At 35.2% G+C, this 19,516-nt stretch overlaps 2 protein-coding genes across 2 annotated transcripts; both read left to right on the top strand.

Annotated features, from left to right (window-relative positions):
* The first annotated feature begins 443 nt into the window (after positions 1–443).
* On the top strand, positions 444–8,570 carry LOC21390995. The gene is made up of 10 exons (XM_010104491.2): positions 444–3,560; positions 3,668–3,797; positions 3,883–3,971; positions 4,253–4,503; positions 5,127–5,213; positions 5,475–5,571; positions 6,166–6,373; positions 6,476–6,611; positions 8,136–8,175; positions 8,281–8,570. Exons 1-10 carry the CDS (start codon positions 462–464, stop codon positions 8,461–8,463), a joined length of 4,320 nt encoding a protein of 1,439 aa, XP_010102793.2. The 5' UTR covers positions 444–461; the 3' UTR covers positions 8,464–8,570.
* Positions 8,571–15,118: 6,548 nt separating this feature from the next.
* Positions 15,119–19,094, top strand: LOC21390994 (protein PMR5). Its single transcript, XM_010104490.2, has 5 exons — positions 15,119–15,556; positions 15,673–15,844; positions 16,556–16,734; positions 17,451–17,609; positions 18,579–19,094. Exons 1-5 carry the CDS (start codon positions 15,246–15,248, stop codon positions 18,916–18,918), a joined length of 1,161 nt encoding a protein of 386 aa, XP_010102792.1. The 5' UTR covers positions 15,119–15,245; the 3' UTR covers positions 18,919–19,094.
* The last annotated feature ends 422 nt before the right edge of the window (positions 19,095–19,516 follow it).

Raw genomic sequence — 19,516 nt, 5'->3', positions numbered from 1 at the left:
ATAAGTAAAAAGAAAAAAAAAAAAAAAAAAAAAAAAAAAAAAAAGAAAAGAACCTGAGGCGATACTCAAAAAAAAAAAACTGAGGCGGCGTTTGTTTCTGGGATACACCATAGCAGCAGGGAAGCATAACCCGTTTTGCTTGGTGAGAAAGTTTGAAGGCCGAAGTCAAAGAGTAGACTTGGTTTTTAAAAGGCTCTTTTCGCTCCGATTCTCTCTCTCTCTCACCTTTTCTATTCTGTTTCCTTTTTCTATTTTTTTTCCCCTCATTAACAGCATTCCAAAAAAAAAAAAAAAAAGAAAAAAGAAAAAATCGCTCTGGTAATCACACACTCTTCTATGCTCTTCTTCTGTGGCGGACTCTGAAGAACCAGACACTTCAATGGAGAAGAGAACCGGCAAAAGAAAACGCTCCAGAATAAAGCTCATTGACAACGAAAGAGTTGAGGTATATATAAATAACAATGCTGCTTTTCGAAATCCGAAATTCCCTTTTCTCGTTGTTTATCTTCGAGAAAGTTCCTTTCTTGCTTTGTTCTTTCGTTTGGTTGTCGTTTTGCTTTCATGCTTTTTGTGCATTTTCGTCTCTGTTTTCGAGACTCGCCGGCGCCGGAGATGGCGACCGCTCTGGTCTGCTAAATCTCGGGTTGAAGCCGGAAAGTTGCTTTGCTGTTTGGCTACATTTTGGTATTTCTTCTTTTTATATTAGGCGAATGATCGAAAAACCGAGAAATTTTCAGGTGAGAAGCGAGGAAGAAGGGTTTGATGGGTCGTGGCACTCCGGCATTGTCATTGCATGCCACGAGAAAGGGCACCGTCACGTCCAATACGATCACCTTCTCGCCGAGGGCGGGTCCGGAAACCTAGTCGACGTCGTTAGAGTGTCGGCGACTCTCGACGGCATCGTTTCCGGCAATCGGAGCTACTCCTCGTACGGCCACCGCGGAAACATAAGGCCGTCACCGCCGCCGGCGATTCGGTTGCAGAATTGGGGGCTTTCCTACGGTATGTGCGTGGATGCGTTGTACAAGGACGCGTGGTGGGAGGGCGTGATCTTCGATCACGACGACGGGTCGCCGGAGAGGATGATTTTCTTCCCGGCTTTGGGCGATGAGATGAGGTTGGGAATTGATAATTTGAGGATCACTCAGGATTGGGATGAGCTGACTGAGAATTGGACTCGGCGTGGGAAGTGGGTGTTGCTTGAGTCCATTGAGGAATTCGAGAAAAATTGTCTCCTTCCTGTCTCTGTTAAGCAACTGTGGTATGATATGAGGGAAAAGAAGAGTTTTAAGAAGGTGAAGGACTGGACTTGTAAGGAAAATCATTTGTGGGAGAGGATGGTTTTAGAGGTTGTTGATGAGTACTTGAGATTTTCAGCGAAAGAACTGTCTCGGAGATTAGCAGAAATCCAGGAAGAATTGATTGATTCTGATGATTTTGTACTTGTTGATGAAACATGGAATAGGGATATGGTGATTGATCATGGGACTATTAAGAAAGATGCTTTGGAATCAGCTCGGCCCAGTTTGGACGTTCATATTGATTGTGAAGCAGAAATGATCAATTCTAAAGCTGTTGTACTCTTTGACAATGAGATGGGAAGTGGAAGAGTGAGTCATAATGGAGTGATTGCGAAGAATGTAGGCGAATTTAGTGGTGGAATTACTGATGAATCACTTGGCATCAGTCAAAGTGATGCTTTTCTGGAACCTGGTATGGATCAATTAGCTTCTGTAGTGAACTGCGATGCATCAACTGAGAATCTGTTGTCCGACTCAACCGTATCTCACCACAAAGAAGCATTATGTGTGCACCCTCAGGTTTTGCCAATGTTGCCATCTAACCATGATGGGAGTTCTGGAGCCAGCTCAGTTAACCGTGGTGGGAAGGACATTTTAAGCAATAGTTCTGTTGAGAACAATAAGGAGTCTAAACGTCCAGTTTGTGAGAATAAAGAAAAGTGGCGGCCTTTTAGCTTGCTTCTTGGAGCAGAGTTTTTCCCCAATGCTGTTGATGAATATTGTGCCAATCCTAGTAGTGGGAAACGTAGGAAGTCTTGTAGTTCTATGAGGACAGATTTTTGGAAGCATCTTTTAGATCTGGGTTGGAAAATTGACCACTCATGTGAAAATGGAATACTTAGAAAACGTTATACATCACCAGATAGAAAATGTTTCTATTCTCTGCCTCAAGTCTACAGGCACTTAAAGGAATCTGCCGGAGATATGCTTTCTTCAGGGTCTGAAGATGATCCGAAAAGATTGAATGCGTTGTCTACCATGTCTCTACCTCTTGAACAACCACAACAGAGTCAAAATCCTGATTGTTGTCCTCAGACTGCGGTGTTCCCTTCTTTGACTGAAGACGCCAATCCTGACCATTTCTCTCACCCAGTTATGGTTTATTTGTGGCATGGACGTGAAAAAGGTTGCAAAAAATTAGCAGACATGAGATCAGAAGCAAAAAAGCAACTCTGTGCTGCGGGATGGGAAATCAGAGTGAAACATTACCCGAGACGTGGACGAAAGATGGTGCAGTATAAGTCACCAACAGGAAAGACCTATGGGTCCATTATGGCTGCTTGCAAAGGTTATTTGAAAGATGAAAGGTACAAGAGTCCTGTTTCTTCATATGGACGTGCCAAATGCATTAATTTTGGTGGAGAAACTGAGGTCTTTTCTACTAGCAATATGTTATCATTCACGGGAAATGGCTTGCACTTTCAGGAAGATATGGTTCAACCAGACACTCTGTCCATAAAGTTATCCAGAGAGTCTTCTAGTGTTGCAAAGTCGAGTAAATTTACTGAGCTTGAAAAAGTAAAGGTCCAAGGGGTCAGAAGAAAACGAAAAAAGAGAAATGGTAATTTACTAAATGATGCAGATCGTGTATTTCAAACACAGATCAACTTACATGAAAGAAGACATAGGTTGAGAAATGATTCAAAGAAAGATGGAAAACCAAGTCACCCAAAGAATCAAAATTCCTCTCTCCTGAAGGTAAAGAAAAGGAAGAAGTCACAGGCATTCATCAGCTCAAGATATGGTAAGGATCATACTCGTCCAAAGCGTGTATTAAGGTCAAGCAAACTTGTGCAAGAAGTGGTTATTCCGGATTCGTCTCACCACAATCCGCGGAGTATACTTTCTTGGTTGATAGACAACAACAAAGTGTTACCAAGAGCGAAAGTACATTATCGTATTGGAACGGACCCACCTTCTAAAGAAGGGAGAATAACTCGTTATGGGATCAAGTGCGGCTGCTGTCGGAAGGGGTTTGGTCTTAGTAGCTTTGAAGTTCATGCCGGTAGCAGCTGCCGTACACCTTCTGCTAATATAGTTTTGGAAGGTGACGTTCCAAAGTCTCTCTTAGCATGCCAGAGGGAAATTATATGCGAAAGTAAGATGCAAAGCTTGACAATAGAATCATGTGAGGCAGTGAAGAGCAATTGGTGCCGAGGTGAGAACGACTACATTTGTTCTGTGTGCCACTATGGCGGCGAATTGCTGCTATGCGATCAATGTCCATCATCATTTCACAAGAGTTGTCTCGGTCTAGAGGTATAACCTTGTAATCTCATTCTCGTCTTTTATTTTGAAAATTTTCCAGCCTCATGTTTTTGGGCTATTTAATAAGAATGAAATTAAGATTGTTTTGCTTCTAATAGGATATTCCAGATGGAGACTGGTTCTGCCCTTGTTGCTGCTGTGGGATTTGTGGTGAGAACAAATTTCAGGAGGAGAAGGAGCAAACTAAGGAGGGAAGTGTTCTCACCTGCAGTCAATGCGAGCGTAATTGTAGGTTATCTTTATCAAACTATAAACCATATGCTCATGTTGAAATTCTTTGGAATGTTCCCAACGTTGTTTGTCAATTTAATAGATCATGTCGGGTGCTTGAGGAATAGACTGCCATCTCAACTGGAAAGTCATCCCATGAAAAAATGGTTTTGCACTGAAATGTGTGAAAAGGTACTTATTAACTTTTAAGCTTTTGTAAGTTTTTCAGGGTGTAGTATTACTTTAGTTTTTCAAGTATGGCTGTTTTCTTTTTTTTTTTGGAAAGTTACTTGAAAATATCAGGTTTTTCTTTTCTTTTCGTTTTCGTCATAAGCATTATTATTATTTCAAACCACTGCTTGGTGCATGAAATATCGAAGTCCAATTGTGCACTTGATGAATTTTTGTTCCTTTATGATCACCTGTTTTTTTTTTGCCCTGAAATCGTCTGCGTGATTTTTTCCATTTTCCAGATTTTTTTCAACCTTCAAGAGCTTCTTGGAAAATCGATCAACGTCGGTGAGGAGTTTGGGGAAAAGCTAACTTGGTCGTTACTGAAGTCCCCGAAGGCTGATAGTAGCTGTGCTAACTCTAATGATATTGATGCGTGGATGAAATTGAGCGAGCTAAATGTTGCTCTTGGTGTGATGCACGAGTGTTTTGAGCCGGTTAAGGAGTCTCGTACAAACCGAGATCTCATGGAAGATATTTTATTCAATAGAAGGTGACAAAAACTTATATTCAAACTTTTTACGCTGATACTGGCTTGGTCTTTAGCTTGATACTTGCTTTGGGGTGCTTTTGTCCATTCTGGTATAAAGCCCCTTCCCACAATTATCTTTTGTACTTTAATCTGAAGGTAGAGTTTGTATAGGTCCTTTTTCCTGATCTTCAAACCCTTTCTTACAGAAAAAGTGAAAACAAATATCAGAACTCAAAACCTATCAGATGACTGGCCGCCGCTACGGAAGCCATACTCTTTGATGCACAATCTGCGGGTTTTTAATAAATGTTCAATTACTGTAGTGAAGAGATAGCTACCTGATAGAAGTTTTTATGCCTGATTTCCTTATTAATTGTAACTTTGGAAATTTCCAAACGTTTTATTAGTTGAATCTCCCACCTTGTTTATATAGCGGCATTTTTTAAAAATAAATAACAGCATAATAGAAGCTACCTAATTTTTTAATGTTGCATCTATCAAGTGTCCTAACCTACGTTATTCAAACAAATTCTCCTATGGATAATTGCTTTTAAGTTTATCTATTTGTGATGCCTAATCATGTTAAAGTATATGAAGGTACAAATCAAACATGAGGTTTTGTTCTGTTTGATTCGGAATTGTAGGTCAGATCTTAAACGTCTGGACTTCCAAGGATTCTATACAGTACTCTTATCAAGACATGATGAATTGATTTCTGTTGCCACTGTGAGGTGAGTTTCATTCTCCTTTTTCCTTTCCTTTCCTTTCACTTTTTTTTTAAAGTTTCCCCCCACTCTCTGTGGGGTTGAGCCGTTCAGGTGGCTGCTTGAAAGAGCGTTATTGATATAATTATTCGAAATCACTATCATGTAACTAAAAATCTATTAGTTTATTTGCCTCTTTTTATTATAAACTAAATATCTTTTTTTTCCCTTTTTTTTTTTCTTTTTTTTTTCCTTTTTTTTTTTTTTTTTTTTTTTTTTTTACCCAAGGGTCTATGGACAGGTGGCGGAAGTTCCTCTTGTTGGTACACGACTTCAATACCGTCGACGTGGAATGTGTCGCATATTGATGAATGAACTTGAAAAGGTAACATGATTTTGCCTTCATGAATTTGTTCGGGAGTTGCCTTTTCTTTTCCTTGAACTGGGCATGGTTAGACGAGAGGACTTTTTGCCAATATGACTGAAGGAATGGTATCTTTTTGGGCTTTTCCTTTTCCTTGAACTTGTGTATTTCCAGGAAAGAAATGCATAACCCGTGAGTGTGTCTATTAACCAGAAGAAATATATATTTACCTGAGCTCTCAATGTTAACTAAGTTGAAAGCTGGTGCTTCATGCCTTGAGCCTAATTTGGAAATGTTTCTTCTACAAAAAAGCATTTCCATCTATTTGCTTCAATCATTTTCACAATGTTTATCATAATATGTTTGTGATAATTTTCCTTTCCTTTGTTGGCCACCTAATTTCCCTTGCATAGATATTGAATAACTAACAAAGTTTGGATGTTTGTCATTCTTTTTCCCTTCAAGTTCAATTTTTTACTTTTATGAATTTTCTTTGGGAAAGAACCTTTTTGTGAAGTAGTCTTATCGTTTTAAACGTGGAAACATGGATTCTTTTATTCTGTCGATTTTCTCGTCACTGTTTCTGCTTTTTTTCTGTTCTTTTTCCATTTTCAGACGCTTATGGGATTAGGAGTTGAGAGGTTGATTTTGCCTGCCATTCCTAGCGTGCTAAACACATGGACTACTTCATTTGGGTTTTCACAAATGACTGCTTCTGAGAGGTTACAGTTTTTGGATTATACTTTCCTGGATTTCCAGGATACTATCATGTGCCAGAAACGATTGAAAGTCCCTTCAGCTGAGTTAATAAGCCCATTTAGAGGTAAAAGTGCTTTTCACTTTCTGTATAAAGAGCACAGAAAGAAGATGGTAATTCGTCTAATTGTCAAACTGGCTTACTTAATGCTTGTACGCAACCATGCAGGAGCAGGGCCTAAGTTTCATGATGACGTCTGTGAAGATGGAGATAGCCCTGATTTTGATAGATCTAGTGCCGTCTCTGAAGTATATCAAGCAGACCAAATCGAAGATGGTCGAGTCACAGACCAAGTACAACTGGAGTATGTCTTACCTTTTACGTACTTTTAGAAAATGGAAAAATGAGAAGAAGAATGTGAAAGTTACTAATGCTTTCTGAAGTGAGACTATAATTAAACCCAGTACCTGGTAAACGGAGGTTAGTCCCTCGCTGGGCGAAGAAGATGCTGAAAACTTTCTAACTCGGTCGATTGCTGTAAATTATTTGAAAATTTTGATGCTGTATAATACAGGCAATTATACTTTAACTGCCTAGATAATACATATAGTTGTTGAATCATCACTACCAAAATGCATAAAACCAGATGCAACTGGATGTCATCTTAAAGTACTGGTAAGGGAAAATAGTTCGTATTAGTCGTAGTAAGGTATGCCCCTTGTAAAAAATCTTATTTATGTATTATATCATCCCTTTCTAAGGAGAAAGTATAAACTTCTTAAAGACAGCAATTTGTTCATATATATATATATATTCCACTCTGCCGATCTCTATATTGATTTAAACGTTTTGCATCATGTGAAGCATTGTCCTCAAAGTGTGATTGTCTTGTATTATTCTTGTTTACATATCAGGTGAGCTGCATGTATATTTGTCTTTCAACTCTTTCTCAAGCTGAAGAGTTATTTTATTTTTCCACTTGGGGAGATAGACTGTTGAATTAAAGAATAGCTATATTATTGAGTTTATTCTACTTTTGTTATATATTTTTTTTCTTCTTTGGAAATAGTGTTGTATCATCCCTACAGGTTAAAATGGTAAATATATATACCTTCAGGCATAGTATTGCCGGCAACCCATTTGTTTCCTAAAGTTAAGGTTCTTGGTGTTTTTTTTTTTTTTTTTTTTTTTTTTTTTTTTTTTTGAAAGGGGTTTTTTTTTTTTTTTTTTTTAGCAGTTTTGTTACTCATTTCTTAACAAACTTATCTCAGCGGTTGGTTGCCATCTTGACATGGGACGGCCTAGTTATGTAATTCTATGAGGTTTGCTGTATGACATGGCAAACTAATTTGTTTCCTAAAAGTGAGGGTTTTTTTTTTTTTTTTTTTTTTCAAGAGACAGATTGTGAGAAGAAGTTCCTCTTCCAATTTTTCACCTAGTTTGCTCTTTTTTGTCTGAACAAGTGTGATTGAAATGGCAAACTAATTTGTTTCCTAAAAGTGAAGGGTTTTTTTTTTTTTTTTTCAAGAAACAGATTGTGAGAAGAAGTTCCTCTTCCAATTTTTCACCTAGTTTGCTCCTTTTTTTCTGAATAAGTGTGATTGAAATACTATGTCCATTGCCAAACCATTAAAAAAAATAAAAAAATCCAGAATCTACACACACACAACAGCACCAATGTTGCCATACTAACATAGTGCTTTCTGCAGTCTGCTACTAGGGCCATGTAACAAAATGAAAAATCATTCTGCTGGCCAATGTAGAAAATTATGGCTAAAAATGAAACATGCTTTAGAAGAAAGAACTACTACTGCAGTTTACTGTTCAGAATTTATATCAGGATTAGTTGTTGATTGTTATGTTGCTTACCGTTGTGATTTTTCACCAGGATTTCTGCAGTACACAATGGTGATAGTATGCTTGTGTTGGTACTTTCCATTATTTGTCCCTTTTTCCCCCTTTTTGTACTTTCCAATTCTCTCTCTCTCTCTCTCTCTCTCTCTCTCGATAATGTTTGGCTGATGTGTCTGTAGGTGGAGCAAACACAGAACAGCCTTGAAGAAAGCAGACCGTGTATTATTGAAACTCAAAGCATTCAAGAGTACCCCACAAGAGATGCCAATTTGAAGAGGCCGTATTATAATATTAATTTCTTCAACAAGTGTTACCAGCGAAGAAAGAAATCAGCCAGGGAGAATTACGTTAACGTTTGTTAGCATAAACCAACGAACCAAACGTGATCAGCACCATATCATTTTGTATGAGGACGAGGCTAAAATGTTTTGTTAGTACAGTTATTCGCTAGCAGTTTGCGTCTGTTACAGTTTTTGTTTACTGAGACTTTGGAATTCTTTCTTGTACAAGAATACAAGAAAGTAACTTAAGACGAACATGGTGCTGAGTACATGATTTTTTAGTGTACAGATTAAGAGATGTAAAGGCAAAAGCAGCTCTTTGTTAGTGCTTGGGTTAGAATTGTAATGTTGACATACTGTTGCAATACAAAGGTTGTTTTGGAAAAGATTAGGAGCCTCCTTCGTGTTATTGTTGTTGTTGTTGTTGTTGTTTTGGTTAAAGATGGACAAAAATCTCGTAAACTCAAACTAATGACATTCGAGTTGAACAAATTATTCTTTCATGTAAAAGGCTAAACAAATACTTTGCAACGTGGCTTCTGTCGTTTCCTTCCAAAAGAAAGTAAAACAATGGCAACAATTATAATAATGTAGTGATATTAGTCACCATTTTGTGTCCTTTCGATGCATGGAAATGAGCAATATTCAATAAATCAAAAAGTATGTGGTAGTCGGTACTTAAATATTGGGAAAAGATTATGGTTCTTTCTATGCTATTTTCTACGTATGTGAGCGTATATGAAATTGTTAACGCACAAATGAACAATTGATAATTCAGTCAAGCATGTAAAAAATCCCTATACAATAGATTATATTTCCCAAGGCTACCCAAAAGGAAATCTCTCCTTGTGAAGTTTTAAACCTTTAGTTGGCGTCTCTGAAATCTCTTGGGATCTTTCTATGGTTGTATGCAACCGCAACCGCTATTCTCATTTTTAATGATGTTGGCATTCTCTCTTAAAACTAAAATAAAAAAAGTCTCTTGTTTAGACAACTTTTATTTGTTCCACATTTATGGGAATAAAGTAGTTAGATGTGGATAAGATTTCCAACCTAGCTCGTTCCAACATCACAGTTTGAGCTGGATGCATTCATATATATATGCCAATTCTCTCGCCAATTATAAACACAAATAGAATGGACTAGAAAGCTCAAAGTGTCAAAATCATGTTGCAAAAATTACACTACATGGCCTGTTTCCTTTTCTATCTTTCTTTCTTTCTTTTTTATTTTGTTTTTAATTATTGAACAATAAATCATGTTTTCCTTTAGCCTTGTTATCCTGTGAATTTATCAACCAAATTGCATGCAACAAATATACGTAGTGTTATACATAAGCTGTATCCAAAATTTCCAAATTGCTTGGATATTTCGAATTACAAGGTATCAATTCCCTTTTTAGCAATTACCATCATCATGGGCAAAGTCAAAAGGCATTCGTTAAAGAGTAAAGAGGAAAATTGTAAAGAAAAAAGTTGGTTGGACTCGGCTCAATTAACCGAATCCTAAACTCTCTAGTTTTAAGATCATAAATTTTAGTTGAGATTTATGCAATTACTCTGTCAATTAAAAATGGAGCAACTATTTCGTTTATTTAAAAAAAAAAAAAAATTTTTGTTATATTCATTCACTTTTGTGTTAACTGTTACTGCCATATATATGTACATGCCTTTTTTCTTCTGTTCTTATGATTTGTAAACTCGGTGATGAAAAGTTTCACTTCCTCGTTGTACGATGTAAGTGCATATTAAATCAATAAATCTTTCCGAGATCGTTCCTGTTTTGGACAAATCTCCTCCGCAAAAAAACAAAACAAAAGAAAAAGAATGACTAGAAAATTTAGAGTTTGTTCTTTTAGAGTTTAATTTGAGTATAATTTTTTAGTTGAATTTAAGTTATAATTTGAGTTGAACTTGTAACTTGAGGTTGTGTTTAGTTGTATACATTTGAGTTATGGTTTGATATAAGAATCTTTTTGAGTTTATATTTGAGTGAGTCAAAACTTAAATTTGTATTTAGATGGTAATGCTGATGAAAAATTTTAATAGGGTATATAGATCGGGTTTTCTTTGTCTTTTCGTTGTCAACGCATAGAAAAAAAATCATTTCAATCAGAATTAAAACGAAAAAGTTATAGTATTTTTAAGAATAGAAAAAATATTGTTCATTAATTTGAGTTCGAGTTTCTGAACTCGAGTTGAAGGAAAAATTTGAACTCAAATTTTAGTCATAAACTTGAATTTAAACTCAAATTTAAACTTAAAAAAACATGAACTTGATAATTTTTTTTTTGAGGTTTTCGCTCAAAAAAATAAACCCTTACATATTAAATCAAACATCTTTCCGAGATCGTTCCTTTTTTGGACAAATCTCCTCCGCAACAAAACAAAACAAAAGAAAAAGAATGACTAGGAAGGAGGATTTATGATCGCCTCAATTCTAGGTTATTAAGAGGCTTATCAAAAGTCGCTTAAACTAATGATTGGTTTTTCCTTTTCCATTTGATCAACCTTTAATTTTGTTGCCCTCACATTAGCACCGATTCAATATTATTGGTCAGTCACCATCTTCCACGTTACTACTATTATCTTTACAGAGCAGACTATATACCTTTAATCTACCCATAATCATTGTCCCATCAGATATCTGTTCAGATATATACCCATAAATTAAATAAAATATAAATATTTTATTAATTATTAATAAAATGAGAAATTTTTTAATATTATTTTATATACATGTGATGTTTTATAAATATTAAAATCTTTAGATTATTTTTTGATGTAACTTTAAATATTATATATAATTGTTATATGCGGAGGATAATATTTGAAATAAAATAATTTAAATTTGTCCGTAATTATAAATTAAAGTTTGGATCTTTAATTTAAAATTACTAATGCGGTTCATTACATTCCGAATGAAACAATCTTATCCTAGATTGTTAATAATGAGATTATTGGAATGAAAGCATTTTATGTAATATGATTACATAGGACCGGAACGCGATTAATTATGAATCTCTAATAAATTCTGTTATTAAATAGAGTATTCAATATTAATCAATGATGGTCATATATGTATTAATATTAATTATGAGTAATTAATAAACTCCTATTTATGATATTATATTTTTTGACATATTGAGTAATGACACATGTGAATAGTGTCAAAGTCTTGGTATATTGGGAGCATAGTAAAATAAATAGCCGGGAATATTAATTTACAAGATGAAATTCATTCCTTCATAATGAAGTAGATGGACGGTTTCCATAAGTGTTGATTTGGGACTTGAATAATAAAAGCACTCAATTTTATGATTGGATCATAAAATATATTATTCATTAGAGGATCAATGGTACTTATGGAGAAAGATATAATTAAAGAGGTTAACGGAAAATACCTAGTTTTAATTGTGAACCGTTTATGGAGGAATGTAGTGACTATATCAATGGACAACACAAATTCCGTGAACATAATTATTTTTATTATTTTAAGAGTGCAATTCCAAATTTATAGTGGAGTAATTTGGAATTAATAATTTTGATATATTAATTAAGGCGTTAATTAATTGTCAAAATTATTGAAGCTTAAAATAATAATGTACATAGTTCCTCTCAATAGCTCCATAAGATTAATGTGAACTGAATATATCATATTGGGTTATGATTATTAATTTAGAATTAAGAATTCTAAATACACATATATTAATTAATTTGATTAATTAATATTAAAATTATTTTAAAATTATTTTAAATTAATTTGAATGAGTTTAATTATTTTTATAAAAGGGAAACTCTCCTTGTTAATGTGTATATATATATATATATATAAGAGGAAACGTGCAGCACGTTTCCTCATTTTAAATAAAAAAAAAAAGAGTAGGAGGAAATGTGTTGTTGCATGTTTCCTCACCATGAGGAAATGGAGTAAATGTGCGGCTGCACATTTACTCAAAAACGAGAATGAGTTCTGGTTTTTCGCTGAGGAACAAAAAAGTTTTTTTTTCCAGAGAAAAGAAAAGAAAAGGAAAAGGAAAGAACGGGAGAACAAAAGAAAAATCAAAAAAAATTTCTTGAGTGACATCATATACTTTTAAGAAAAGTGAGTGATAACTATAGGTGGCTTCCATATTCATCCATCTCATGTGTTGAGAAACCCATTAGAACGCCCACACATTCGAGTTCATGTTAATCTGGACATACATTGAGAAAGAACCGTGGTGTTCTTAGAATTTAAGAGTTCAAGACGGTGTTAGAGGAGTTCATGATTTTCGTTATAATCGAACGACGGTCAAATCCTCATTCCTTTCTTTAATATCTTTGTAGTTAAATTAACATGAAATAATGATCGTATTAAATTTTAATTTATGTGATTTGATTGATACCACGTTTCCACACAATTTTTTTTAAAAATCCGGTTTGAGAAACCAACAATATCATGTTATATGTAATGTATACTTTTTGACTGTCAACTTTGGACGCCTCTATTAACATATATGTGTGTATATAAATATATATATATATATTCAGAATTCATATATATATATATATATATGTATATGTAATGCATATTATATATATTTATACCCCATCAGGGAATCCTCTAACAAGATTTAGGAGAACCTTTTGATAAGGTGTGGTAAAATACTTGTTGCATTGGTATTGTGCACTTCTGAACCGTTAATATTCTATATCACATTGCATTAGATTAGTATAATGTTGGAAATGTGATGCAGTTTTAATTTGATGTAACGTCTTGGTATGCACAATATCAACTTTGAACGCAATTTTTAACTGTTACCTTTTCGTTAGATTATGTCGGAACTACGTATTGTTTGATTGATAGTAATCCTCAAACACAAAAATCACTTGTGTAACTTGTCCTATCACAACCTTCTCATTTTGCACTCGTTGGTTCCAGCCTTGGTCCCTTCTGTTATTCAGCTACTATAACTTATGACGCGGTCGATAAGTGATCCTAGATTTTGTATCCTTTTATTTATTTTTTATTTTTAAATAAATTGTGGCGAGCTAACCAAAATGAATATTGGTGGCACGTTGGTCACATTAGCAAGTTGCGAAATTATGTAAGCATACATATCCATCACAATTCTAAGGACATAAATCTCACAATAGGTCCCATGACACCCCATTGTATAGTACCGTATTTACGTCTTAAGAAAATGATTGAGACAATTTTATTCATTATTAAAAACCAAATGCCATGAGAATTATGGTAAATCCAAAGGCCTATTATGAAAATGTAATAAATTTTTTCATCTGGGTAACGGGTACTTAGTTCAGCTTAAATTGTATTTAAATTTTGGATGTTTACTATTCTTGACATAAAAGCATTAAAAATATGTCATGAATCAAGTCTCAGTGAAAAGCTTAATAAAAATTATTTTCCATCATTGTCCCTATATCAATTATAGCTAAAATCAATAATGACACAAAGAGTGAACATCAAAAAATGATATTCTTCTACTATGTATGTGGGTGAAGGATAGCACGGAACCTTTGCTTTCCAAGTCTTTTTGGAACAAAAGTTTCTTTTTGATTGTTGATAAAAAGGTGAAAACAGAACGCTGCTTTTTTGTTGGTGTAGCTAGGCAAGTAATGTATTCCTTTGTCTGCAATTCTTTAAAGTCTTGGTTGAGGAAAGATGATAGGAATCAAACTTTGAGTCGACTTAGGAAGAGAAATGAGAATTGAGAAGGCCCATTTCACCAAGTTGAGTACACTTCGGCCTTTGAGGGGATGACCTCATCCACATTGGCGGCCTCCACCTCCCCCAGCCGCCTTTCCTCAACATTTAAACTAAAAGCATTATGTGCTGTTCTTGGACCCATTTTCCAACTGTCTTCTTTTTTCATGCTACTTTTTTTTTCTTTCTTTTAAAGACTGAAAAATGCTACTTCAGAAATTATGTTTGATGGACTTGAATAATGATGTGATTTGAAAATGCTTGCTAGTTGGGTTAGTATTTAAAAAAAAAAAAAAAAAAAAAAAACATCATTTCAGAAAGAATGACTTGTGAAGTTGTGATCAAATTATGACTTCTCTAGAGAGTTACCTCTTTTTGTTACTGAAGCCAATAAACGAAAGTTTATGTAAACTTCCTAAACTTGTACATACATTATTGTTTCATATATGAAAATCCCATATATTCTAGGAAGCAAATAAACAGGTTCTGAAAGTTGATAGAACACAACCAAATGCCTCGATCGCTTTGTAATTTGAATATTCAATTCAAATAAAAATATGACATTTTTTACATTTTTTTTTAAATTTTTAATTGTAACAGAAAAAATTAAATGAGACATTTTTTTATAACTAAATAACTACATAAACTAAAGTCAAGAATAAGAAAACAGAAAACAGAAACTAAGAGTAACTTTCCCATCTAGAGTGTCACCATTGTTACCCTTTTTTTTTCCCAAGAAAAATGTTGCAACACGAGATTCTAATAGGAAGCAGATTGATGCCCCCGTGATAGGTTTGGACTCATAGACATTATGGACAAAAAAAAAAAAAAGAGAGAGACATTGTTAATTTTTAAGTTGCCGAAATCACGTCTCTCATTCTCACAAGTCCACGACTCCCCACCGTCATAAAAAGACCCATTTACTCCACGTGAGCCCTTCTTCACATGCACACAACAAAACAAAACAGCACCATCTTTTTTCTTTTCTATTATTATTTTTTATTTTTATATAAATTATAAGACAAACAGAACCAAATCCAAGGCCAGCGCATTCGTTTGCAAAACAACAAAGTCCTGTCCAGTGTCCTCTCTCTCTTCCTCCCCTTTTTTTCCACTTTTTCAAAACTCCGCCTTTTCTTTTTCTTTTTCACAAAATGGCCCTTCTTCTTCTTCTTCATTTTCTATGTTTGGTTTTGGTCCAGACCCAGATGGGTTCGTCAGCCATTATAATGAGCTTGAAGAATCACCATAGCCACCAGCACCACAGAAGACAGCCCATGTTCCAGACCAACCAAAGCACTTGTGCATTGTTCGCCGGGACTTGGGTCAGAGACGAATCCTACCCTTTGTACCAATTTTCCGACTGTCCATTAATAGACGCTGAGTTCAACTGCCAAATGTACGGACGTCCCGACACGGATTATCTCAAGTATCGCTGGAGACCCCTCAATTGTGAGCTTCCAAGGTAACATCCTTTTTGTATTTTTTGTATGTGTGTGTGTGTGTGTGTGTGTGTGTGTGTATATATTGCTTTTTTGTGATGTGGAGTTTTTGAGTTGGATTTTAGCGTTTTGATGACAGGTTCAATGGGCTTGAGTTTCTGCTGAAAATGAGAGGGAAAACGGTGATGTTTGTTGGGGATTCGCTGGGGAGGAATCAATGGGAGTCGTTGATTTGCATGGTTTCTGATTCGGTGCGTGGAGCTCAGACGCAGATGATCAGAGGGGATCCTCTCTCCACCTTTAAGTTCTTGGTGAGTTTTTTCTTTTTTCTTTTTGGGTGAACAGCAGAAGAAGAAGAAGAAGAAGAAGAAGAACAAGTTTGAATGCGTATTAATTGGAAGTATGGTTTTAAATGTTTATTCTGAAAAGCAGTCTAATTCAATACCATAGCAGTATTTTGATTTTCTCTCTATAAAAAAAAAAAAAAAAAAAAAAAAAAAAGGTGACAGAAAAAATCAGGACAATATGCTAGAATGATTATCCAACAAAGTGAAATTAGTAAAATGACCTTCTTCTATTTTTTATGAAGAAAGACACTTACTCATTCTTTTATAAAAAGAGATCATTTTACAAATAAAAATTTTTAAAAAGTTATTTTACTAATTTGTAAAAATAACTCTTTTGAAAAGTTTTATTAATAAAATAACTTTTCAAAAATTTTTATTTATAAAATGACCTCTTTTTACAAAGAATGAGTAAGTGTCTTTCTTCATAAAAAATAGAAGACAAAATGATAGCAAAATGTCCATTGCTATAAGAAGTTGCTATAAGAAGGAGATGTTTCTGTCCAAGAGTTGAGATGCCAAAATGATAGCAAAATGTCCATTGTTTTTGTCCAAGAGTTGAGATGCCAAAATGATAGCAAAATGTCCATTGCTATAAGAAGAGGCCTTTTGTCCATTGCTATAAGAAGAGGCCTTTTGTTTGATTGGGTTCTGTTTTGCTAATGACAATAATTGCAGGATTACGGTGTGTCACTTTCATTCTACCGAGCCCCATACTTGGTGGACATTGATGTGGCTCAAGGGAGGAGAATTCTAAGGCTGGATGAAATCTCCGGCAACGGCAATGCGTGGCGCGGCGCCGACGTGCTGTCTTTCAACACCGGCCACTGGTGGACCCACAAAGGATCTCTCCAAGGGTAAGCAAGATTTTGCCTTTCATTATCTTTGAACTAAAAGTAATATGGTAAACATTATTATTAGTAGTCGGGACATTAATGAGCAGAACTACTAATAGCCAGGACTTTTACAATAATGCGTGGGTCTCAAATTTGTGAATATATATTTGGATTAATTTCAAATTTGACCTTTGAAGAATAGGCGTTATCTCACTTTGTCCCTACGTTTCAAAAGGGCACAAAACTGACCCCAACTTCTGAAACGCCATTTTTTAACAATTTTAAGCACAAATGGATACTGCTTGATAAAGGGAATTATATTTCTTAAAAACTAAGTCATTGATGATTAACAGCCACTAGGTAGGGCTTTCTCAAGTTCTCTAATTTTTCGTACTTGTTCATTTTGATGATATTTTAATCATATTTAAGTATAAGAGTATAACGTTAAAAAGAATGCATCATAAATAGGATATTGCACCCAAAAAAAAAGCTCTTGAAATTAAATTAAATAAAAAAAATTATAAGAATGGCGAGTGCAAGACAGCTTTCTTAACCTACTAGTACTGTAGTAGGTTTCATCTTTTCGGTAGAAGCATATTTGACAATATCTATGGTTTATCTTTATGTGTGTATAACACAGCTGTTTATGGAGGCTACAGGGAAGATTATATGTAGTATGTGTATGTATGGATGACAATGCATAATTTGTTTGGTCATTGGTATTTGGTAACGTGTAGGTGGGACTACATGGAATCAGGAGGGCAGTATTACCAAGATATGGATCGTGTGGCTGCTTTGGAGAAGGGGCTAAGAACATGGGCCAATTGGGTTGACGCCAACATTGACAGAACTAAAACTAGAGTCTTCTTTCTCTCTATTTCTCCTACACATTACAAGTAAGTTTTCCTCTCTCTCTCTCTCTCTTTCTCTTAAATAATTGCTTTGCGTACAATTCTAGGCTTTCATTATTATTCTTTGTTGGGGGAGTGATATACTCTAGTGGCTCCAAGCACCAAAAATTCATCCCCATACTTATCTGTTTTTCTTCTGGGGTGCAAATTGGTCAAGTAGACCCTACATTTTACTCTAGTCTAATTTGGTCCCAGTTGGATTCACAAACTCCTTTAACCATTCGACCACTCGAATATTATTAGGTGCAGTAGAATTGGGAGTGCTGAAACCTTCTTTACCTGCGCAGACATCTCGATGACCCCATTTATTCAAAATTCATTCTTTTCATTTTAATATTGTGTGGTGGCAAAGAAGACCTTGACATTGATATCATACTTTCTTTAGACCTTTTCCATTTAAATTTTTTTTTTCATTTTTTTACAAAAGAAACCTCTTTTTTTTTAAATTTTATTTTTTCGCTGAACATACAAGTTCAAATGGCATTTTGTTTTTGTCGGTGGCACTGATCTCACATGCAATATCCAAAACAAAGGCTAGACTCGCTTATTTGAAAAATGCTATTCCACCCGACGGGGTTGAGTTCCGGGCCTCTCACAGAGAGTGGATCCCACCTGGTGGGCCCAATCAGGTGCAGCCCACTCTTTTTGGGTGGCTCGGGTTCAATCCGGTCGGGTTGAGCAGGAGTACTCTATTGACTTCAGTGTGCACAGAACGCTAGCCTGCCATTTGACTTCACACATATGTTGCATGTGTTTTTTTTTTCTTTTTTTCTTTTTTTTTTAATCCAATCCTAGTGTCGGCATAAGAAATTACCTTCCAAAGGCCAACTGGATTGAATGATGTTTTGGTTGAGTGTCCAAAACATCATCAATCTCTTGACATTCATAAATGTTCATGTAAAGTTGAGTGCATATGTAGTTAGCTTCTACTAACACAAGTTGTTCCATTGACAGCCCAAATGAGTGGAACGCTGGGGCAACGACAACGACCACAAAGAACTGTTATGGCGAGACCTCACCAATGAGCGGCGCTTCGACATACCCCATGGGGGCCTACCCGGAGCAAATGAGGGTGGTGGACACTGTGATAAGGGACATGCAAAGCCCTGCATATTTGCTTGACATAACTATGCTTTCGGAGCTCAGAAAAGATGGGCATCCTTCAATATATAGTGGAGATTTGAGCCCTGAGCAGAGGTCTAACCCCGCACGCTCGGCGGATTGTAGCCATTGGTGTCTTCCTGGATTGCCTGATACTTGGAACCAACTATTTTATACTTCTCTGTTTTTCTAGTTTATTATTGTTTAGTGTTTGCCTAACAGAGTTACATTATTTCAGATTAAGATTTCTCATTTTAGTGCTACGATTTGTGAGGGGTGAAAAAATTGCACCTCCTCTCTCTTGTAAAGTGATACAATTATGTAATGTATTGGTATTGTTTAAATGGAAGTATTACAGTTTCCTGGTTACCATTTTTTTTTTAAATGTCGAGAGACCTATTGATTATTCTTGTGAATCTTATGATGGTGGAATGCTTGTCAGCCGTTGTTCTTTGGCTGTTAACAGTGTTGGTCTCTAATTGGTTTTTTCAAGTTTCCTGCTCAATGTTTTATCATATATATAATCTATAAATATACAGAAAACTCAACTTATTTACTATTCATCATCTAACAATTAACTATTCTACCTTTTGGCTCAATTATTTTATCTTTTTTACCCTCTCTCACTCTCTTTTCTGAATTGTTTTCTCGTTTTTTTATTTTGGTTAGTTTTTTCCCTCGTTTCTTCTTCATCTCCGTTCTCTCTCTTCTTTTTTTCCCCCCTAACTTTACTTTCTTACTTTTTATTGTTCAAAAAGCTGCTTATCGTGTTGTTTTTTTTTTTTTTTTTT

Source organism: Morus notabilis, unplaced genomic scaffold, assembly GCF_000414095.1.
Source record: "Morus notabilis unplaced genomic scaffold, ASM41409v2 Scaffold685, whole genome shotgun sequence".
In the NCBI taxonomy this organism is placed as follows: domain Eukaryota; kingdom Viridiplantae; phylum Streptophyta; class Magnoliopsida; order Rosales; family Moraceae; genus Morus; species Morus notabilis.
Note: the sequence above shows the minus strand (reverse complement) of the source record. Positions and strands in the feature narration are given on the sequence as shown.